General features: G+C 49.6%; 1 protein-coding gene across 1 annotated transcript in view; it reads right to left on the bottom strand.

The window, feature by feature from the left end:
• Positions 1–5,931: 5,931 nt before the first annotated feature.
• PTK7 (protein tyrosine kinase 7 (inactive)) overlaps positions 5,932–23,884 on the bottom strand; it is a 59,317-nt gene continuing 41,364 nt past the window's right edge. The window contains exons 8-20 of the mRNA XM_061196182.1: positions 22,969–23,102; positions 22,678–22,813; positions 22,447–22,566; positions 20,999–21,148; positions 20,731–20,881; positions 20,507–20,634; positions 18,961–19,164; positions 17,945–18,100; positions 17,081–17,313; positions 16,000–16,080; positions 8,409–8,560; positions 7,410–7,588; positions 5,932–6,919 (exon numbers count right to left, since the gene is read on the bottom strand). Coding sequence (XP_061052165.1) covers positions 6,759–6,919; positions 7,410–7,588; positions 8,409–8,560; positions 16,000–16,080; positions 17,081–17,313; positions 17,945–18,100; positions 18,961–19,164; positions 20,507–20,634; positions 20,731–20,881; positions 20,999–21,148; positions 22,447–22,566; positions 22,678–22,813; positions 22,969–23,102 — 1,985 coding nt within the window. The 3' untranslated portion in view covers positions 5,932–6,758. The remainder of the gene's footprint in view (positions 6,920–7,409; positions 7,589–8,408; positions 8,561–15,999; positions 16,081–17,080; positions 17,314–17,944; positions 18,101–18,960; positions 19,165–20,506; positions 20,635–20,730; positions 20,882–20,998; positions 21,149–22,446; positions 22,567–22,677; positions 22,814–22,968; positions 23,103–23,884) is intronic.

Below are 23,884 nucleotides of genomic sequence, written 5' to 3' on the forward strand. Positions count from 1 at the left end.
GGGGTGGTCGTGGGGATAAAGCCCACCCCTCAACCAGTGCAAAGGCCTGGGAAAAAGTGTAGCCGGACAGAAAGTTTAAGCAAGCAAGCAAGTGCATGCGTCACACACACACACACACACTCTCTCTCTCTCTCTCTCTCACACACACACACACACACACACACACACACACGCCCTTCTCTTGAAAGCCAAGAAAAGCCCATAGGAGGAAAAAAGAAAAGAGTGGAGTGCTGCAAAACCCAGGTTCAGGGTCTGGGTCTGGTTCTTAGCTCCAAGGCAGTGAAAATAGCTTGAGCTTTACTATTACAGAAATTATTAAAATCTGGAAGCTGCCTCTTCCTAGCCCTGTGCCTGGAAACAAGTTTTTGACCTCTCCAAACTCCACATTACTCATTGTTGGTATGAGGTCCTTAAAAAGATTAGATGAGATATAGATTAAAGTGCAGTGGTGGTCTAAGTAAGTGGTTAGGGAGGTAATCACCTTGTCCCTAGGATAAACAGCCTCTTGTGTTTAAGGGGATGGCATAGGATGATGATTCCTGCCTTCAAAATTGTTATGAAGATTAAATAAAGCAGTCAGTTGTGAATAAAGTGGTAGTGATAGTGAAATCAATTTAGTATACTGAAACCAGCATTTAAATTAATAAAGTAATGGGTCTCACAAAAAAAGAGACAAGAGTAAATATTGTTGCATAAAACTTTTCTTTGTATTATTTTTAGTTTGAACCATATAAAATTGCCATTTTATAGGTCAAGAGGGTAGGATACTGTCAGTTTCATATGATTCAATGTGTGTGTACTGGATGACAACGTCAACTGCATTTCTTACTGTGAATCGCAATCCAAAGACTGAAAATACTGAAAGTATGTTCAAGTGATCTGTGAGATACCATGTGTGTATATATACATACATATACACATACATACTAAAAACATGGCTTGTTCATCAAACCCCTAAATACAGGAATTAAGAGCCCTCCTCTCCCCCCTTTCCCAATAGTTTTTTAAAGAGTTTTTTTTTTTTTCTCTTTTCCTAATTTACTCTGCACAACAGGTAGTTAAACATATGGAATGTGTTAGCTCAAGAGGAAGAACAGGTCAAATAGATAAATAGGTTCCAGACGGGCTTCAGGGGCCACAAATGTTTGCTTGGGATTTGTCTAAGCTGCACAGTCTTAAAATCACAGCCGTTGGGGTTCATTCTTGCCTGGCTTCTAAAGACTTTTACATTTGAAAAACCTACTTTAGACACGCAGGGTGGACAGCCCTAAGCGGTGGCACCCCACTCAGCAGAGAACACAGCCGTCTGCCACGTCCACAGGGAAGGGGGTCCAGGATGACAACAGTACTCAGCTTTCCTTCACAGAGGCTGCCATCTCTCCCATTTCACCGAACCCCAGGGCAATTGCACAGCAGCGTTAGTGCCACAGCTCCTTCACAGCCCTTTATCACCAGCGGGGGAAGGGGGGCACCACTCCACCCACACCACATTACTGCAGGTTCAGGAAACAAAACTGCTGATGTGGATAAAGTTACAATCAAAAACTGGCTCATAGGTGTGTCTTCTTTGGACCATAGAATATTTTAAAATCAGGAGATTTTACATAGAAATCTGATTATCTGGCCTCTCTCAAAAAATTGGAATTTTTAGCAACCCCGGGCTTACGCGCCTGCAGGAGCACAATATTCTGGAGCAGAGTTGAATGGTGGCCAGAGAAGAGGCATCTGCTCCCAGGTTCACTATAGACTCTGCACAGCCCACTGAACTCAGATAAGTCCCCTGCCTGGCCTCCCTGGAATGTGAGTTTGGTGCTTCTCCGATAAGGCCTCAATCGCAGTAGCCCCCTGTCCATCCAGACCATGAAGGACCTCCAGAAGGGCATCAGAGTTTCAGCCAGATCCCCTCATTCTACACCATTCCCACCCTGAACTTTCTTTCTCCTGATTTTTATCACCCAAATAAAATCGGAACAAAAATTTATTACTTTTTAAAAAAATTAATTAATTTATTTTTTGTCTGTGTTGGGTCTTTGTTGCTGCGTGCAGGCTTTCTCTAGTTGCAGCGAGCAGGGGCTACTCTTCGTTGCGGTGTGCAGGCTTCTCATTGCGGTGGCTTCTCTTGTTGTGGAGCACAGGCTCTAGGCGTGCGGGCTTCAGTAGTTGTGGCACACGGGCTTCAGTAGTTGTGGCTCGCGGGCTCTAGAGTGCAGGCTCAGTAGTTGTGGGCTTAGTTGCTCCGCGGCATGTGGGATCTTCCTGGACCAGGGCTCGAACCCGTGTCCCCTGCATTGGCAGGCGGATTCTTAACCACTGCGCCACCAGGAAAGTCCAAGATTGCTTTTAAAAAAATTGCTATCACCAAAAAAAAAAAAATTAGTAATACTCTAAAACTGTCTTCATTGGGAAATAACCAAATAACAACGTTGTGATAGTTTCAGGTGCACAGCAAAGCGACTCAGCCATACATATACACATATCCATTCTCCCCCAGACTCCCCTCCCATCCAGGCTGCCACATAAGATTGAGCAGAATTCTATACAGGGATTCTTAACTTCACATAGAAGAAAAGAGGTCTCAATGGTGATGGCAGCATTAGAGGGAATGGAAAGGTCATGAGTCAGTGTGCCCAGGAAATGTCAGGAAAAGCCACGCTGCAAACACTCATCGTGCTTTCCATCAGACGAGAGGAATGTGTTTTATTTTTTTAATTTTTACTGGCGTATAGTTGCTTTACAATGTCGTGTTAGTTTCTGCTGTACAGTAATGTGAATCAGTTATACGTAAAAATATATCCCTTCTTTTTTAAGAGTTCTTTCCCATTTAGGTTACCAGAGAGCATTGAGTAGAGTTCCCTGTGCTATACAGTAGGTTCTCATTAGTTATCTTTTTATACATAGTAGTGTATATATGTCAATCCCAATCTCCAAATTCATCCCACCCCCCTCTTCCGCCCTTAGTATCCATGAGTTTGTTCTCTACATCTGTGTCTCTATTTCTGCTTTGCAAATAAGTTCATTTTTTGGATTCCTTTTATTTCTTTTTCTTCTCTGATTGCCATGACTAGGACTTCCAAAACTATGTTGAATAATAGTGGCGAGAGTGGACATTCTTGTCTTGTTCCTGATCTTAGAGGAAATGCTTTCAGTTTTTCACCTTTGAGAATGATGTTTGCTGTGGGTTTGTCATATATGGCCTTTATTATGTTGAGGTAGGTTCCCTCTGTGTCCACTATCTGGAGAGTTTTTAATCATAAATCAGTGTTAAATTTTGTCAAAAGCTTTTTCTGCATCTATTGAGATGATCATATGGTTTTTATTCTTCAGTTGTTAATATGGTGTATCACATTGATTGATTTGCATATATTGAAGAATCTTTGCATCCCTTGGAGAAATCCCACTTGATCATGGTATATGATCCTTTTAATGTGTTGCTGGATTCTGTTTGCTAGTATTTTGTTGAGGATTTTTGTGTCTATGTTCATCAGTGATGTTGGCCTGTAATTTTCTTTTTTTGTGATGTCTTTGTCTGGTTTTGGTATCAGGGTGATGGTGGCCTTGTAGAATGAGCTTGGGTGTGTTCCTTCTAGAGGAATGTATTTTTTGCTTTATGCAAGTCTGTACCACTTGACTTCTTCCATGATCAGTATTACTTTTATGCAAAAATTTTTCCCTTAAAATTAAGCAAAGATAGAAACAGGGCAGAGGTAGAATAAATGGATCTTGGTGATGGCCTGCATGGGAAGGGGGTGCACAGAGAAGAGGGCTCATGATGGGTTGAGATTCTAAGTAAGGGTGACTATTCTCCACCAATAATGGAAACAGGGAACTTGGCTTAAAGAACAGGTTTGGGAGAGAGGTAAGTTCAGTTTGGGCCCAGGGAAACAGGTAGAGAGAAATGTCCTGTAGAAAAAGGGGAGTGTGAGTCTGAAGTTTGAGGTAGAGGCTGGAACTGGAGCTAATGCTTTCGGAACTGTCCACACTGAAGGGCCAGTTAAAGTCACATGAGGTAAGATGAGATTCCTGAGGGTGAGAATGTAGAGAGAGGAAGGTCAAGGACAGAAGCCAGGAGAACAGCCATCTCTGGGGCAGGCAGAAGAAGGAAGCCACAACCAGGGCTGAAGAAGGCCTGGTCAGAGAAGGTGGATATGGCGTACCATCACCAAAGGCAAGAGAGGAGAATTTGAAAAGGCAGATGTGGCCAGCAGTGTTAGCCACTGCAGAGCGGTCAAGGAAGACAAGGCATCTTCCTTGACACCTCTAAGAAGAGGCTTAGTGATAAATGACCTTCTACAGTACTGCCTTCCCAGTACTTCTGAGGGCATCCCACAGGAGGAAATAATTTTTACATCACAACATGGAGTGAATTCAATTATTGTACCCCATTTGCACACCCTGTGTTGGAATAAGATATCCACATCCTTTGCAGTCACATCCTACTAGTGCTGATGTTAGGTTTTGACATGTGACTTGCTTTGGCTGATAAAATGTTAACAGACCGACGCTTTTAAATGTGCTGGCATGATCTGGCGGGACTTCTTGTGCTCCTGCTACTGCATGAGAGCATGCTCTGGGGGCCAGCAGAGTAGACCCAAACCAGACCTACCACCTGGTGCCAAGCCCGCCTGAACTCAGTTAAGTCCAGCCAAGATCAGCCAAACCTCACCAACTTGCAGATCTGTGAGAAAAATAAATTGTTGTTGTGAGATTTGGGGTTTTTATGCTGCAGCACCACCCCCATAGCTGACATAAGCTAACATACCCAAACACATACCAAATATAATAAACAAAATTTTGTAAAACAATACTTACCCATAAGGTATACAATGTACTCAGATAGTTTTTTATTGTTTTATATTTTTAAAATGATGGTTACAACCCACAATTTGAAAAGCACTGCTCTAGAGAAATTGTTCTTATGGGTTTTTTTTGGTTTTGTTTTTGTTTTTTTACACTCCAACACACCTGAGGGATGTACCACACTGTATATCTACAACAGTGGCTCACTTACCATTTGTGCAACCTTAGGGAAACTACCTGACCTCCCTGAGCCTTGGTTCCCTAATCTGTGAAATGGGAACAATAATATCTGGCTAACAGAGTGGTCACAGAAGTTCAATAAGATAATGCATGTTAAGTGCTTAGCAAAGTGACCGGTACAGAGCAAGTATTTAATAAATATTAGCTGTTCTTTTCATTACTGAGAAATTTGGTGAGGAACAGAAGGAACTAGAGCAATTCCAGGGGTCAGGACTTATCTCTTTAGGATGGGGAACCATGCTGAAGTTACGATATGGTAGAGTGTAACTGATGACACAAGGTCTAGGTAATGAAGAGGCAGGAATCAAACCAGCTGAGGGCTGAAAGCCCTGGAGCAGTGAGGCATTAAGCGCATCTCTGCTCAGTCCTATCTCCTCCATCACCTTCCTAGAGTCTTAAAGGGATTCAGAGACCTGAATCTGTCACTAACTCCTTCTCCAATCCCACTCTAACTAGTTCCCTCCTCACACTTCTATGCTCAATACCTGAGCGTGAGTACCAGGCTAGCCAGCAGAGAATAATTAGTTGGCCTCAAAGAGCAACACAGGGTCACATGAACAAGAGGTGGCCTCACCTCCTCTGAGCCCACATTCTCAACAGCCCCAGGTGGAAACTCCCTGGCAGTCCAGTGGTTAGGACTCCATGTTTTCACTGCTGTGGCCCGGATTCAATCCCTGGTTGGGGAACTAAGACCCTGCAAGCCACGCAGTGTGGCCAAAAAAAAAAAAGTATTCAACTGCTCCACAAACCAGAGAGAAGGACCAGTGTCTGCCAGTTATCCCTGCCGAAGCACCCGCCAAGACTCCGGGAAGGCACATGGCCCCTTCTGATAAGCGAGGGAAGAAGGCACATCATTTATGGGCAAAAAGTAGGGAATGAGCATCAGAAGCAGGTTGTAAAAAAGGCTTCTTTATTGAGAGCAGCGAGTGTAAAAAAAAACCAAAACAAACAAACAAACAACAACAACAACAATAAAGGTGTGAGGCAGGGGTGGCCCACTGTCCCATCTCCTCCAGGACCCACCCCTGCGTCCCATGCCCTCCCACCCCACGCTGCAATTACATACAAAAGCCGCCCACGGTGCATACAAAAAGGGCGGGTTATATAGTGTCAAAAGCTCCTGAAAACTCCTTCATCTGCCAGGCACTTAGGATGAGAAAAGGAGAGAAGGGTGGGGAGGAGGCGCAGGTCTGGGTCAGCGTGCACATGTCCATGGAGGGAGGGGGGGACTCGCTGGCTGGGTCCTCCATGATCCTAGTGCAGACCCCAAAGTGGTCCCCAGGGGCCAGAACAATCCAGGACTTGAGTATATTAAGGAACTCCCCTTGAAGCCAGCTCACCTCCAGCCTAGCCCTCCCCCAAGGAAGTTGGCAGGTGAGTGGCAGAACTGGACCTGGTGGAGGGGAGGAGACCCAGGCCAGAAATTGGGGTTACCTGAGGCACCCACACTGTCCCTGATGGGGGAAGGGGTGGCAGAGAAAGCTGCCCAGCCCAAAGCCCCAGTCACCCAGTCTGGGTCCAAATCAGCCTCCCCAAGGGCTGAGGGTGAGGAAGAGGAAGAAAGCCCAGGTCCTGCCTGACCTCAGCAGTGCCTGTGGTGCCCGGGCGGGGCCCCTAGGGCCCAAGAGGACCAGGATCTTGCCCATCATGCTGTGGGCACCCCTCAGGAGGTCCTCCCTTGCCCACGCCATCCTGAGGCACAGCCTGCCTGGGCTCCCTCCTCACGGCTTGTTATCCGCGGGGCTGTCTCCCAGGGTGTTGGCGATCTCGCTGAAGGAGGGCCGGTCCTTGGGGCTGAGGGCCCAGCAGCGCTGCATCAGCCGGTAGAGCTTGGAAGGGCAGCCCTCAGGCTGCGGGAGTCTGGCCTTCCCAGCCTGCAAGTCTGCAGAAAGACGGTGTGAAGAGGGTTAGTCAAAATATTTAACCGCCTGTCCAATACTCTGTGGCGCCTGCAGTTCCCACAGGCAACCACGTGGGGGAGACTCTGAGGGACGCTGGCCAGTGTGGGTGAGCAAGGATTCAAGGAGCTTATAGAAAGCATCTTGCAAGCAAAGGGGAGGACTCCCCTGGTCCCAGCTCTCTCTGGCTGGAGGGGGCAGGGTCCAAGCAGCACAAGAAGCAGCCAATGAACAGGGGCTGAAGTGGGGTCAATAGGCAGGCACCAGAGTAGCTAGAGTGAACGCTGGGAACAAGGGCTATTTACCAACCAGTATGAAGGTATTTCGGTAATCTAACACGTGGAGTGGCCGTAACCATGTACGTGCTGATACCAGCCCTGAGAGGGGTGGGGGGCTGAACTGGCCCCGGAACCCTGAGCAAGCTCTCCACCTAGAGAACACCTGGAATTGTCTCTCGGAAATAGAGCTGCCTACCTGCCAGCACTTCATCGTCTGCCTGCCCACCATGCGGCATTTCCCCGTGGGTGAACACTTCCCACATCAGCACGCCGAAGGCCCAGACATCAGACTTGGTGGAGAAGTCGCCCTCTAGGATGGCTTCAGGGGACATCCAGCGCAGCGGCACCCAGGCCTGGCGGAAGTGGTAGTACTCACTGCGGGACAAGAGGACACACAGGCATGGGGGTGGGGGGATGAGGGGCACAGCCTGGGATCCCAACCTCACCCCAGGTCTGGGTCTCATACCCAAGCTACAGCCCAGATTTTCTGTATCAAGGCATTCCGGGAAATTGGAAACATTTTTGCCTAGCAAGGGGTGGGGGGGGGGGCGGGTTGTATACTGGATGAAATCTGGAGGCATCCACATAGGGTCTGACGGTTAAAAAATTCCCTTAAGAATCAGACTTCGCCTAATGTCAATATTTAAAAGCTAATAATCATACATACTTTCTATACTAGTTTAAAAGTGTGAAAAATGAACACGTTAAATGGAAAGAAATCTTAAAGGGCTTTACTAGTGAGAAACCAATCATGACTAAAGCAACAGTCAGACAAACCAGGGTGAGTCAGAACTGGGATGACTCGAGGGGAAGTTCCCGGAGGCACTAGGTAATGTATATTCCAGCGCGATCTTTGGCTATGGGTGCTAAGCTTTAAGTCTTAGCCTTAAAAATAATAATTACTGAATTCAGGAAGTTACAGAGGGAACCATATGAATAGTTAAATTCTATATAAAACTATATAAAGTGTGACTAGTTACTTTTGAAAAAGGTTTATAATTTTTTTTTATCACTAGAGAAAATGTGTAAGATCAGGGAGCTGTGGTCCACTGGCTGGGATGCCTACTGCACCCTTGGGAGAGGGTGGGAAGGTTCTGCCCCTCCCGGGGCCTCCAGCTTTGGACTAAGCCCTTTCCCATCCCCCACCATCTGTGTCTGCCCTCTGCCCCTCGCCCACCCCACCTGTGCCCCCTACCTGTTGTACACGTCCTTGCTGAGCCCCAGGGCCGACACCTTCACCTGTCTCTGAGCGCTGACCAGGCAGTTTCGAGCGGCCAGGTCCTTGTGCACAAAGCGGTTGTTGGACAGGTGCTCCATTCCCAGGGCCACCTGGGTACACAGAGCCACCTGGAACGAGAAAGGGGGCTGTCAGAGCAGATCAGGACTGGGGTATCAACGGACCGCCCTTGACACAGCTCTTGGTGGGGTCTCAGCACCATTAATGTCATGCTGAAGGAAGCCCTAAAACAAAGGCACAACAGCCTGTTCCCTTCTCTGTAAAATGGGAATAACAGGACCTGCCCTCCTGGGTTGTTGGAGAACTGAATTGAATGAAATAAAGTTTTCGGCCCCACTCCCATGCACAGCAGGTGCTAGATTAAGTGAGTGGCAGGTGGGGTGGGGAGAACACATAGTGACCACCTGCTGAGTGAAAAATAACTGGGCAGTAAGTATAGCTCACATCTTGAGGGGTTGCTCCTCTTTTTTTTTTTTACTTCAAAGTTACATATTTTCTACTAGTTGCATTTCATAAAAAACAAAATAAACAATCATATATATCTATATATAAAATACATGTGTGAGCGAAAGTAGATAGATACACACACACACACACACACACACACACACACACTGGTTGCCTCTGAGAAGGGTAGCTGGAGGCCAGAGAGAAAAGGTAGGGAAACTTTTGGTTTATATTTTTGGTGTGAACTACATATAGAAAAGTTCAGAAAATATATATCTACTTTCACGAATAACCATAACGCCCACACCCAGGTAACAGTCACCAAGTTAAAAAAGAAAAAACCAATGATAGGCCCCCAGAAGCCCCCCACTGGCTCCTTCCCCATCACAAATTCTCCTCTCTCCTCAAGAGGTAATCACTATCCTGACTTTTATGAAAATAATGTCTTGTCTGTTCTTTACAGTTTTACTGCTTATGCATATGTTCCTAAACAAACAATACAATTCCATTTTGCCTGTTTTAGAACCAGATAAGGCTGCAAGCATACAAATACGTATATTCCTTTGTGCCTTGATTCTTTCACTTAACATTGCAAGGTTCATCCTTTTTTTGGGATATCATTGTACTGAGTTCTTTTTCATCATAAACACATCAAAATTTATTCCTTCTAATGTCGGTGGAAATTTGTTCCCCCCCACCCCGCCAGATTTTCGCTATTAAGAACAGTGCTGGGCAACTACTGAGCCCACGTGCCACAACTACTGAAGCCCGCACGCCTAGAGCCCGTGCTCCACAACAAGAGAACCCACCACAATGAGAAGCCCATGCACCGCAACAAAGAATAGCCCCTGCTCGCCACAACCAGAGAAAAGCCCACGTGCAGCAACGAAGACCCAACGCAGCCAAAAATAAAATTAAAAAAAAAAAAAGAACAGTGCTGGGTACTTCCCTGGTGGCACAGTGGTTAGACGCCGAGCTCCCAATGCAGGAGGCCCGGGTTCGATCCCTGGTCAGGGAACTAGATCCTACATGCATGCCGCAACTAAGAGTTCGCATGCCACAACTAAGGAGCCCACGTGCCGCAACTAAGGAGCTGGCAAGCCGCAACTAAGGAGCCCACAAGCCACAATTAAGGAGCCCACCGGCCACAACTAAGACCCAGCAGTGTGGGGTCATGGACTGTGAGTAGCTCTAGCATTACAAAATAATGCAAAACTATTTTCCAAAGTGTAAGAGAGTTGGGGAGATTTTTCACTGATACCTTTTAAAAGTTTTTGAGCCATGTGAATGTATTACATATAATACATTATATAACATATTAAATGTAATTATAATTAAGAAATATTAACATTTTAAAAATATACACCAATGCACTGAACGAATATCAATTGAGCATCTACTATACACCACATACAACTGGGTGCTGATGGAATATAACAGGGATGGCAAGACTGGGCTTCTGGTGAGAGGGCAGTCTAGAAGGGAGGTAAGAATTGTACCTGCAGAAGGGTGCCACCAATTGGGGGAAGGTGAGCCATGCCAAACAGAGGTAAAATCAGAGCACCAGGAGAGTGCTTGTAAAAACCAATGGTCCCTATGCCTCTGTCACCTTATCCAAACCTTAGGAGCAACACCAAGGGACACAGGACATGTAGCATTTCCTTGTGTATAAAAACAAGGCAAACAGAAATGCAAAGAGGTCTGCGTGGAAGGTTATTTAACAAGTTACTGGCCAGCTGTGTATTTCTTCCAGCACACAGACTCACTTTCAGGATCCATAAGGGAGAAGCCACCCACCACATACGCAATCACGGAGAGATAAACGTGGCCAATGACCAGTATCATGGGTGATCAAGAAAATACTGATCAAGACCCGACAAGGTATCATTTGCCACACATCTGATTGCAAAAGGTCAAAAGTCGGCCTCTAACTTACCTCCAATGGTTCAGAAAAATGCATAAAAATAATAATATACAGACACAGAGAATAATAAAGCAAATGGGGCAAAATGTAAACAATTGAATCTGGATAAAGGGTTTGTAGGAGCTCCTTGAACCATTCTTACAGTCTTTTAAGTTTGAAATATCAAAATGAAACAAACATACACACATACATACACACGCCAATAAACACATTAAAAAAATAACAATAACTAAGTAAGTAAAAGCAGACTGTGTGTGGACCAATGAGAGTATATCACAGATTAACCAAGATTGTGGTTTATCTGATTCTATGTCCCTGAAGTTCAAAAAGGAACAAAATGTGAGTGGTAGAAGGGCTGCTCCCACATTACCCAGGGCAAGAAGGAGACCACCCAGTCAGAGACAAGGGGGTGGGAACACTTGTTGTGCACCTACTGTGTGCCCGGGCCCTGAGCCAGGCTAGCTGCTCCCCTGCCTACTCTCTGTGAGGTGGGCTCCTCCTCAGCTTTGCCCACAGTCCCAGCCAAATGCCAAAGCCTGGCTCTTTCCTCAACACTGCAGCCGCCTTTCCTGGGTCACCTCACTGTGGATGGGGGCACAGGAAGGGCTGTCTGCCATCAGTGACCCCAGGGGTGGGGTGCTGGCTGTGGACTGGCCCTTCGGCATCCCTGGCTGGCTCCGAGCAGCTTCACCAGCCTGGCTCCCAGGGTCACAGAAAGGCCAGGAGAGGAGCTGAGTCCCAACACTGGGAGAGGGGTCACTCCAAAGACAGATCTTCTCAGTCGGTGTACTCTGACCAGTGAGATCCCTGCAGGCCCCACTGCCTCCACTGAAGGTTTGCTAATTGTGGTCACAACCTACTAGTATGGCATAAAACCCATTTAGTGAATCTTAACCAGCATTTTTTTTTTTTAAAGGAATAGAAAATATCAGAGTGTATCACATGTGGTAAGGATAACTATCATTCATGGAACTTTTTTCATTTTTTAAATATACACGTCTGGGACTTCCCTGGTGGCGCAGTGGTTAAGAATCCGCCTGCTAATGCAGGGGACAACGGTTCAAGCCCTGCTCCGGGAAGATCCCACGTGCCGAGGAGCAACTAAGTCCGTGCAGCACAACTACTGAGCCTGCGCTCTAGAGCCCGCGAGCCACAACTACTGAGCCCACGTGCCACAACTACTAGAGCCCGCGCGCCTAGAGCCTGTGCTCCGCAACTAGAGAAGCCACCACAATGAGAAGCCCGTGCACCACAATGAAGAGCAGCCACCACTCGTCACAACTAGAGAAAGCCCGCACGCAGCAACAAAGACCCAACGCAGCCAAAAATAATTAATTAATTTTTTAAAAGTGACACTTTAGAATATTTAAAATAAATATGCACGTCTGTGTTGCACTGTGATGTAAAATGTGCTCTCTCTTCTTTTTTATTTTTTTGCTACTGTGGGTCTCAGTCAAAAAAAGTTTAAAAACAATGGTCTACACCTGCGCTGTCCAAAACAGTAGCCCCCTAGCCCCGTGTGGCTATTTAAGTTAATTAAAACTTAATAAAATTGGGCTTCCCTGGTGGTGCAGTGGTTAAGAATCCGCCTGCTAATGCAGGGGACACGGGTTCGAGCCCTGGTCCGGGAAAATCCCACATGCCGTGGAGCAACTAAGTCCGTGCGCCACAACTACTGAGCCTGCGCTCTAGAGCCCGCGAGCCACAACTACTGAAGCCCGTGCGCCTAGAGCCCGTGCTCCACAACAAGAGAAGCCACCGTGACGAGAAGCCCGCACACCGCAACGAAGAGTAGCCCCCGCTCGCCGCAACTAAAGAAAGCCCGCGTGCAGCAACGAAGACCCAACACAGCCAAAAATGAATAAATAAAATAAATAAATTTATTTAAAAAAAAAAACTTAATAAAATAAAAAATTCAGCTCCTCCGTCTCTCTAGCCACATGCTAAGTACTCAGTAGCCACATGGGGCTGGTGGCCACTGCACTGGACAGCACAGGTATGGAATGTTTCCACCACCTCGGGAAGTTCTATTAGGCAGCACTGATCCCAACCATGACCAGTCTGGACCCATTACATATCCAATATATCGACTGACACTGCATGTGCAGACGGGCTGAACATGGGCCACTACCAAGAGTTAGGGGAAATCTCATCTTCTTGGTGTATTTTCTTTAACAGAAGTGAAGCCACAAAATCTCCGGAGAGCTTCCAACCAAATGCATGAGCCAATGAGAAGAGGTCAGGTGAACAGGTCCACCAGGATTACTGAGCTGTCCCTGGGTGCAGAGCTGGGCACTGGATCTCCAAGGAAAAGTAGAGGTCATGCTCCCAAAAGAGCTCCCAGGCTGCCATCCTCAGGAAGCCCCAAGTGACACTGGTGGTAAAAGGCATTATAAATGGACACACTCTACTTCAGGCTTCAAAACGCCAGGGCATTGTCCAGCCTTGCCCGGTTGTCTGTAAGGGGCAGACAAAGGCTTTTGTAACAAGCCCTCATCAGACTTGGCTTTCCCCTCAGCCTGCCCTCTCTGCTCTGGCTCACAAGCTAAACAATCTGCTGCTAGTCATGGGAACAGAAGACAGAGGTCTTGGCCCAGTGACTAACTTGCTATCTTTCCAGAGAAGCAGTGCTTCTGGAAATACTGGCTAAGCGAGGACAGTAAAAGGGAATTCTGTTAACCCAAGCCAGTTAAGTGTTTCCTTACTGCTGGGCAAGGCGCCATCAGATGGCCAGGGGATTAATTTTCAAATGCTGTTATAAACACCTGCACTTTGGTAAAGACCAGATCCACCCCTCCTTTCCAATTTTAACACCCTGGGGGCTCGCCCGAGTTCTGGCTAAGCCACCGTGACACTTCCCTGCTCTTCCCAAACAGGCTGCTGCTTCCCATCCGGCATCTGACTGCTTAAAGCAAAGCGCTGTCCACCAGGTGTGCTAAGCCGCCCCTGCTCCTGGTCCCATCATTAGCTTGCAGGTGATCCATGGAGATATCACAGGATACACTGCTGAAACTTCAAAGTCTCCATCATCTTATCAGCTACTCTAACAAGCATCACCTACAATTATGCCACCGCCCAGGGCGTGTGTCTTTGATTGCGATCACGATCCCACAGCTATCCTGGAAGCCTCCCGAGGCTCCTCCCAGTCCAGGCATGGCACCCTCATTCCAGCTCTAGCTGGCCAGGGAGCAGCCTGCTTACCACTCCACCTCCCTTTAAAAACTGAACGTTTTCTCCTTCTATTCCCCCAGGACCCTAGGAATATAAACTGGCACAGTAGCTCACTAAATTATTAGCGCAAGAAAGCATCTACAAATTTTAATATAGCTTTCCTAAGAATTTTCATTTTCATGGAATCCCCCAAAAGAAGTGTTTTTCAAACTACTGATCGAGACCCATATGGGTCTCAAAACCAATTTAGTGGGTTAAAAAAAAAAAAGGATAGGATAGGAAATATTAAGTGCATCAAATATAGGGTTGTGAAAGATTAATTTTAGTTGCGTGTGTGTGTGTGTGTGTGTGTGTGTGTGTGTGTGTTTGCTGGGCCATGATGTAAAATGCATTTTTTAAAATAAATTTATTTATTTTATTTATTTATTATTTTTGGCTGCGTTGGAGTCTTCGTTGCTGCGTGCGGGCTTTCTCTAGTTGCGGCGAGCAGGGGCCACTCTTCGTTGCGGTGCGCGGGCTTCTCATTGTGGTGGCTTCTCTTGTTGTGGAGCACGGGCTCTAGGCACACGGGCTTCAGTAGTTGTGGCTCGCGGGCTCTAGAGCGCAGGCTCAGTAGTTGTGGTACACGGGCTTAGTTGCTCTGTGGCATGTGGGATCATCCCGGATCAGGGCACAAACCCATGTCCCCTGCATTGGCAGGATTCTTAACCACTGCGCCACCAGGGAAGCCCTAAAATGCATTTCTTATAGGGGACTTTAACCAAAACCATTACAAAGTCACTATCCTACTCCTGGGCTCCTTGAACCTTAATGAGCTTAAGAATCAGCTGGAGAGCTTGTTTAAAAAATGCGGATCCTCAGACCCCACTCTCACAGATTCCACCCTAAGTCTGAGGTACGGTCCATAAATCTACAATTTTTTTTAAAGCAATGCCCTTCCCCCGCCATCCAATGCAGAATATTGTCCTTGGAGTATGAAACCCAACTTACTGAATTTTCCCTGTGAAGTTCAAGACACTTGGGCAAAAAAGTGTGGAGATCAGCAACAGTGGTGACGACTCTCAGCCAAAGAGAGTCCCTCGGGTCACGTGATGGAAATAACTTCCTGTCACCTGCCTACGCCCCTGTCCCAGCCAAAGCAACATACCTAAACTCCTCTTCTTCCCACCATTCACCTACTTCTTGTCCTTGAGACTTGAACTCGAATGGCTTTCTCTACCAGGAGACCTTCTTTGTTAACCACACTGTCTGTCCACCTAAAGGACATGGACATCTTCAACGTCTCTTATTTTATGTCTCTCACTTGCTTTCTGTGTCTTACCTGAAGTCTGTAAGGCACACGCCATACTCACTTACCCAAGCTCTCCCACTAGATCCTAAGTGCCCCAAGGACATGCGGCAGTCTCAATTTTGCATCCCCAAGGGCCCATGATGCCAGATTCACTGGCTCCACGCGTGTCCTGATTTGTTAGCTCTGGGGTCCTGACATCCCACCCAGCTGGAGAAGCACATCCTGTCCTGTGGCTTTCCATATACAGCCATAGCAGACAATCCTGTGGATTCTCAGAGATGGAGGCAGGGCACCATGTCAGGAGGCCAGTTCACACGCGGAGGATGAAGAAACACGCTCAGAGCCACACCCAGCCCCGAAGGCCCCTAGACGCCCAGGCTGCCTGCTGCTCCTCCAGCTCAGCGTCCCAGGCAGGCGACAGACGTCCTGCTCCAGCGGCCAAGGTGAAGGGCAGCTGTTCTCTCCGAAGGCAACGTGGCCACACAAAGCCATTCACAGGCTCCATGACTGGGACAAGTCACCTAATCTCTCTAAACCTTGGCGTCTTCACCCACAACTCGGATAGCGACATGTATCGCAGAGGATCACCGTGATCACTGAGGTAGGTACTTACACGGGGCCTGGCCCACAGGCTGCATTCAATCAGTGCACTTCTGTTAGGTAACTGCCCCGGGCCCTGGCCCACGTTGGGGGCCTCGACCTGCCCCCGTCCTCACCTTCTGCTTCGTGCTGAGGGGCTGCGACTTCAACTTTTCATCCTTGCTCTTGGAAATCCTCAGGAACTGTTTGAGGTCTCCCTGAGGAAAAGCCAAGCGTCTCTGTCAAGTCAGAGTACAGCCGGTATCTCCAAAACATCCAACCCAGCAGGTGCTCACAAGGTACCCGCCCCGGGGGGATGGGGGGGCGGGGTGAGGAGCCCCGACCTGAATGCCCAATCCCCAGCCCAGACCCCCTCCCATGGGGAGAGTCCAGTGGGAATTAAAAACTATAGGAAGTGCCTCCTAGAAGCTCTCAGTCGGAAAGGGAGGAGGACGGTCATTGCGACCCTCAGGGGAGGCCCCAGATGGGCAGGTGAGGAAGCCCCTGCCCTGAGGGAGCCAAGAGAGGAAAACCCCACAGCCCCCAACCCTCTGTCTTCACAGGGTCTTCACAGACCCCAGACAGGAAGGCTGTGTCCTCCAGACATAACAAAGAGGGGACACCAGCGGCAGAAACATGCACAAAGCGCTCATCAGCACTCACTAATGGAAAGACGAGGGTCACTCCGCCCCCTTCCTGCCCCCGAGCTGGGGAGTTTGACAAGCAGCAGTTTGAGAACCAAGGGGATTAGGCCTAGATGGGCCAGGGAATGAAGAGCGAGGGGTGGAGCTGGGCGTGACAAGCAGGGTGGAAAGAGAAGGCTAGTGGCGGGGTTAACACTGTCCCTCAAGTGGTACGGGCTGCAGGGAAAGAAGGAAAGCCAGTTTCTGACGTGTTTATTCTCAAGGGCTGACAAGCCCTTGGGAGGGAAAAAAAAAAAAAAAAAAGACAAACCAAAGAAAACGAGAGTCAGAGAAGAGGACCTGGAAGGCATCCAGGCAGCAGGCAGAGGGAGAAACCGGAAGAACCTGGGCCCCACCCCCAGACCTGGGGCTGGCAGACGGGGTGCGGGTCAACGAAAGGCGGGTGTCGGAGAGCTGGGGGGACAGGAGGCTGAGCATCTCAAGGTGGTGACAGCAGGTTCCCACGGTGCCCCCCGCCCCCCAGGTCAGAGCACTGCCCAGACCGAGACAAGCAGGGCCCCGGCCAGCAGCATACCAGGTCCACATACTCCAGCACCATGTAGTGGGGCTCGGCCTCCCGGCACAGCCCCAGCAGCCGCACCACGTTGGCGTGGTTCAGCTTCCCAAACATCTCGAACTCCCTCCGGAAGTCCAGCTGCTGCTGCTCGTCCCGGCTCTGCAGGCTCTTCACAAGCACCAGGGTCTCTGGCACCCCCTCCTCCAAGCCCTGCGCCTTTGCCAGGAACACCTCCCCAAACTCGCTCTTCCCTGCGGGCACACGTCTGAGTCGGCCAGCAGCCTTCCCCCGAGCAGAGAAAAGCCCCTGACTTGGGAGGCACCTGGCCTGTGTCACACAGCAGGGAGTCTCTCTGCTCCACCCACCTGGACCCGGCGGTGGCCCCAGCTGTGTGGGTGACCCTGAGCAAACCACTTCCCCTTCTGCCCTGGGCTTGGCGGTCGCTAACAGTGAAATAAAGGGGTCAGATTAATAGTATTTTCTAGAGGGTGGTCTGTATGAGAATTTTAGGTCGTTCACCATAAACAGATCTTAGTTCTACATTCTAACCTATGCTCAGAAAACATTTAACTAGCACAGATCTGTAACTTCTCACAGTTCTTCCTAAAACAAAGCTAACTTTAGTTAGATTTTTTTTTTTAAAAGGTGAGGGAGAGTCAATCTAAAGAAAATATCAAGTGAATAATACACAGGAATGACAAAATCTGTGGAGGTGGGGTGTGGACAACAGGCGGGGGACACACTGGACCGGGCCTCCCCAAAGCTCCCTCCATTTCTGATGTTCTGGGCCTCAGGGACTCCAGAGCCACCAGCCCTAGCACAGCCCCAAGACAGACCAGAGCCTGTAGTTAAGCAGGGGTGATGATGGCCAAGGCAACACACCCAGTGTGGTGATGGGCTGCAGGCTGGCCCGAGGGAAGTGCATCTTGTCACTTGTGCTGTGGCGTTTGTTGGTGGCCGCGGAGCCGGAGCCCAAGCTGGTCAAGGCCACTTCCTCTTGGATCTCTGCTGAGGGCTGTCCGTTCTGCAGAGGCCCGCCTGGGAAGAAGGGGCAGGGAGGGTGTCAAGATAAGACCTGACACTCTGGCCACCACGGGGACTGCAGTTCTTTCCCACAATCTCCCACTTCTACCAAAGGGATCCAATCCTGGGGTCCCACACAAAATCCACACACAATCCAACCGATGAACTGATGGGGCTGGGGCGAGGGAGACAGGCATCCCTTAGGGTATGACCACTTATTGACACAGCCGATTACAACTTCTGAAATGGAACAAACTGCACAAGTTTCATCTGAGTCACTGGTCTCTGGACAGCATGGTGACATAAGGGTTTTTGCTTTCATAGGGCCTCCTACAGGCACAAAAGGAAAATCACAACAAGGGAAACCCAGGCCCTGCTCCTGAACTCCTGAACTGAGAGGGGAGACTCAGCAATGTCCCCAGGGGGCCCCCAGTCAGAGGAGAGAATGGCAGGAGGAGGGAAACAGGCAGACAGATCGCCCCTGGGGAAATTCAAAGACTAATGGGGGGAGACAAGGTGTGCAAAGAAACATGAACACATGTACTTAAATTATGTCTGTGGTTTCGAACTGCAGGGAGAAGGCAGGGAAACGTAGGAGGCTGGCCCAAGAGGCTCCAATGAGCAAGATGTAAGCCAGGTTGCACAGAAGCCAAGGCCCAGGGAAACGGCCAACTCCAGGCTTCCAGCTGGGATTGGGGCAGGGGGGCGGCGGGGGTGGGGGGGAGGGGGGAGGGCGGGCGGTGTGGCTCTGCTCTGGCTCCAGCTGTTCCCTCCAGCACCACAGCGCTGTCCTCCGTGGCCACGGGAGGGCGCTCAGCACCTGCGCACAGCACCACCTCCCTCTTCCTCGGCCTCCCTCCTCCAGGGCCCCTCACCATTGAGGCACTCCATCTCTGGCTCTTCGCCCTCCGGCTGCTTCTGAAGCCGCTTGGCCTTGCAGCGCTTCTTGCAGTAGAACATGAGGCCCAGCACGGCAATGATGTAGGCCACGGCGGCACCCACCGACAGCCCGATAGTCTGGATCATCTTGTAAGGTGGAGGGCTGCCCAGGCCCTCCGACTCCTCCAGCACAGGCTTGTCTGAGAGACATACAGATAGGTGTGAGCAGGGGCCGCTGAAGCAAGCCCAGCCCTACTTCTCTACTGGCCGCTCCCTACTGCACACATACAACAACCTCCCAGACAGACACTTGATAGCCTGACCAAGCCAGAGCGACCCAGGGAGGGTCACCACCATCAATGGCGTCAACAAGGGCCAGGTCCTCAGGGCCCCACCAAGGCCAGAGGGAGCTCTGCAGGAGTTGAGGCCAGTGATTCCCAAGCTGGCTCTGCATCCGGACACGAGGCCGGGGACACACGTAAGAAGCACACCTGTTGGCCCCACCACAAACCCACACTGTTTGTTAACAAGCTTCCTTAGTGACTTGACATCATGAGTCAGGCTCTGAAGAGCTGCATCTGGGAACTTTTGGTTTAGAATCCCAGCCATCACCCAGCACAGAGTGGTTCTTCAAGAAATGTATTGGTAGGGACTTCCCTGGCGGTCCAGTGGTTAGGGCTCTGCGCTTCCACTGCAGGGGGCATGGGTTCAATCCCTGGTCAGGGAACTAAGATCTTTCATGTGCGGCACGGCCAAAAAAAAAAAAAAAATTAAAAAAAAGAGAAACGTATTTGCAGAAGGGATCTTCTAGTCTAGGGGCTTTCAGTGGCCTCAGGTCCCATGGAGAAAGAGGTGCCAGGAGGAAGAGAGGCCCAAGGGGGAGGCCATGCAGGATTCCCCAACTCTCACACACACCCAGTGGCTTCAACCAAGGAGGCTGTCACTTCACCTTACCCATTTAAAGTTCCACATAAAACTTTGTCTAGAAAACCAGTTCTGCTGCTAAACCAAAAAAAGTTTGAAACCTCTCATTTAAACCACTCCCACCTTACAGAGAAAAAAGCCCCTGGGGAGGAAATAACACCTGCAAGGGCACAGAGGTGGTTAGCAAGAGAGGCCAGACCCAAACCCCAAGTCCCTGACCCTAGTCAGGGTGTTTCACCGGACACATCATCCTCTCTGGGCCTCCAGGGTAAAGGAAACTTGTGCTGCTGCATCCTGGCCTGATCCCCTCCCCGCCCACCCAGGGACCTGTAGGGAGACCTGGGAGGAAGCATTTTAGGACAAGGGCACCATCCCCCTGATTCCCCCGGAACAGACACACACCCACTAGCCGTGGAACGTTTAAGGGAGAGCCCAGGTCCAGGCAAGGAACCTGAGACTGACTGTGAGGTGGCCCGGTGGAGGGGACACAGCTGAATGCCCGCGCCCACCGCAAAAATGGTTTCGTGCCTTCTGTGTACAGGGGCCGATGAGTACAAGGATGAGAAAGAAGTGAGGTGGCCCCACTTCCTGTACACGACACCCCTCCGGGTCCCATACCCACGACATAGAGGGGGGCCTCCGTGTGCTTGATGTTGCAGCTGTTGCCCGCGATGCAGGTGTAGCGGCCCGAGTCCTCGGGGGCAACATCGTGGATCACCAGGGAGCCGTTCTGGAAGATGTGCATCCTGCCAGGAGAGAAGTCACAGCGTTGCCCACCAGGCCAGTTCCAGGGAGACTGGGCTGCAGGAGAGGCGGGGTGGGTGTGGAAGGAGACAGCCTACCTGGGTCCCAGCTTGGTGGGGTCCAGGATACGGTCTTTGCCCTTCCACTGAATGAGTGGCTTGGGGTCCCCCTGGGCCTCGCACCGCAGCAGGGCCGTGTGGCCCTGGTACACGGTCGTGCGCTCCGGCTCCACCTTGAAGGTGATGAACACTGGATGGGAAGAGCCCGGTAAGGGGCAGGGAGCACTGAGCAAAGGGGCTGGCGGGGTGCAGGCAGCTGCCCCACAGGGCCCACCAGCCCCAGCCCCAGCACCCTGCACGGTCGCACCTGCCACGGTGAGCTGGACGTGGGCACGGATCTGGCCCTGCAGCCCATTGGAGGCGATGCAAGTGTAGTTGCCAGCATCATTGCGGGTCACCCTGGAGAAGTGCAAGGTCCCGGCGTTGTCTGTCACCCACTCTGGAAGGCTGCTCCCATCTACAGGGGCAACATTGGGGAATGATGGGATGGACCAGAGTCCCATGGGTGGCCAGCAATGCCCTCAGTCACTCACCTCTACTGAAAAACACGCCATCGCTCCTGGCTATTCACAGACAAGATCCAAACGCCTGAGCCAGGCATTGGGAGTCCCTATTACTTACTCCTTTTCTAATTTTTCAGTCTCACGTCCTTCTACTGCCCTGTAAAACGTTCCACTTCCACCAAACTGGACTTCTGCTTGGGCTTGGAATTTACCTTGCTCTCACCGTCACTGCCTGTCACTCTCCACTCCTAGAACCCATTCCTGCTCTTTGCCATCGTCCCACCCATTCTGAGTCCCACCCCCCACAGACAGCTCCCCCAGACACCTGAGCAGAGACAGCCCACTTGCTGCTCAGAATCTACAACCCCACTCTCTCTCACTGTTAATGGGAATGTGAAAACCTTTTAAAAAACAATTTGGCCATTCGCATCAAGGGTTGTAAAAATGTGCATACCCTTTTATACATAATTATTCCATTTCTGGGAATCTTTCCCAAAGGAAATAAACCCAAGTCCAGAAAAAACTCTGCCTCAAGATGTTTACTGCAGCAATAAAAAGACAGAGAGAGAGAGAGAGACAGAGAGAGAGAGACAGAGAAAGGGAGGGAGGAAGGGAGGGTGGTTAACAACCCAAATGTCCAACATTTAGGGGATATTTAAGTAAATTACAGTGAATCCAATCACTGGAATATTATTGCAATCATCAAAACCAATGTTTATGTACAAAACCACGGGGAAATGCTTGATAATGTTAAGTAAAAATAGATAAAATTACATACAGTTATCTGCATCTTCCATTTCTATAGTAAGCATGACTTACTCATGGAAGTATAATAAGTGAAAATTATAGGTACAGTAAAACTGCTATGTAAAAACAAAAAGATGTACACAGAAAAAGGTACACACCCAGAGATGACTGATGGTGGGATTATGCATTATTTTCTGCCAAGATTTTCTAAAGGATTACTTTTACGTTGGAAAGGATGACTATTTTGAAAAGGGGGAAAGAAGGACTTTATGGCCCTGTCTGGACCAATCCAATCATTTGTTGCCTTGAGTCGTCTTATATGTTGTCTAATGCTGTAACCTGACTTCTTTTGTGTCTGGCTTTTTTTTTCTAACTGGACCAGAAATCGGCCCCTACATTTCTTGTCTATCCCAAAGTTTCGGGCACTCAGCTGGTCCTCAGACAGGCATACATCTGACCGGTGGACTGCCTGCTGCCCCCCACCCCATGCTCACACAGTACCCACCTGCCCGGACCCACTTAATAGTGGGCTTCTCTCGGCCTGTGGCTGAGCAGGGAACCGTGGCCTCCTTGTCAAACTCCATGCACTGCTGCGGCCGGGGCGGTGGTGTGAACTTGAGCTTTTCTGTTTCAGTAGCGGAAAAAGGGAGGAATTGAGGCGGCAGGCCTTAAGATTCTGGACCCTGCTGCTCCCTCCCTGGTCCTCTCCTGCCCAGGAGGCCAGGCGCCAGCTCACCCAGCACTTGGACGCGGGCCTGGGCCTCGATGCTGCCAGCGGGGGTGCTGCTCACGCAGCGGTACCACGTCCCGTCGTACACCTCCACGCTGTTGATGCGCAAGGTCCCGTTCTTGAAGACCTCGAACCGCGAGTCCTGCAGCACAGGAGATGTGCCTGAGAGCGGGTCTCGGCCTGCCCCCCACCATCATCTCCCTGGGGGCAGCCTCGGGGTGGGGGGAAGCGGGCCTTGGAGGTGAGCACAGAGGACTCCGTGTCCCCGCCCCCCCGAGCAGTAATCCCCGTTCTCACCTCCGAGATGAGCATCTGGTTTCTGTACCAGGAGACTGTGGGTTTGGGTGTAGCCTGGGTCAGGCAATGCAAATAGCCTGGCTTGCCCTCCTCCAGCTGGCTGTCTTGGGGCTTCTCCAGCCACGTGGGCACAGCTTAGAGGGACAGGGAGGAAACAGAAGGTTGACCAACACATCTGCAAAACCAACAGATCCAATCCCAAGAAATTCTAATACCCTCCCCGCCAACTCCGGCCCTGAGTTTAGAAACCCTTGTCTGCTCCGGTGATAACTGCAGCCATTATCCCTTAGTGAAGGCCCATGTGCCGGCACCTTTTGAACATTATCCTAGTTAATGATCACAATATACCCCCAAAGTATTTATTTTTATACCCATTTTATAGATAAGACAACAGAGGTTCAAAGAAGTAATGGTGATTTATTAATCCATGATAGAGAGAGGATTGAAAACTCTGGTCTGCATGACTCCAAAATCCTTGCTTTCTTTATTACACCATAACATTCCAAGGCTCGGTCCTTGAATCTCTGTTCCGTTTTAGCCATGCTCATCCCCTGAATGATCTCATCCAGTCCACGGCCTTCAGTACTATCCAAGTGGATGAGTCCCAAATACACAGCCTGGCTCCTGACCTCCCCCCAATGAACTTCAGACCTGCAAATAGTACCAGCATTTCCAATTGGATATCTAATAGGCACTTCAGGCTTTATACATGCAAAAGAGAATGCTCAATTTCTCCCCAAACCTGCTCATCTCAGTTTTCTCTATCTCAGTAAATAGCACCACTATCTAGCCAACTGTATAAGCCAAAAACTTAGTTGACTTCTCTCTCTATGGCTTCCCCCGCCATCACATTCATTCTACACAAACCTCATCTACCTCAGCTCTAAAATGTATCCTAAATTTCACCACCTCCCAC

The sequence above is a fragment of the Eubalaena glacialis genome, chromosome 7, assembly GCF_028564815.1.
Source record: "Eubalaena glacialis isolate mEubGla1 chromosome 7, mEubGla1.1.hap2.+ XY, whole genome shotgun sequence".
Classification (NCBI taxonomy): domain Eukaryota; kingdom Metazoa; phylum Chordata; class Mammalia; order Artiodactyla; family Balaenidae; genus Eubalaena; species Eubalaena glacialis.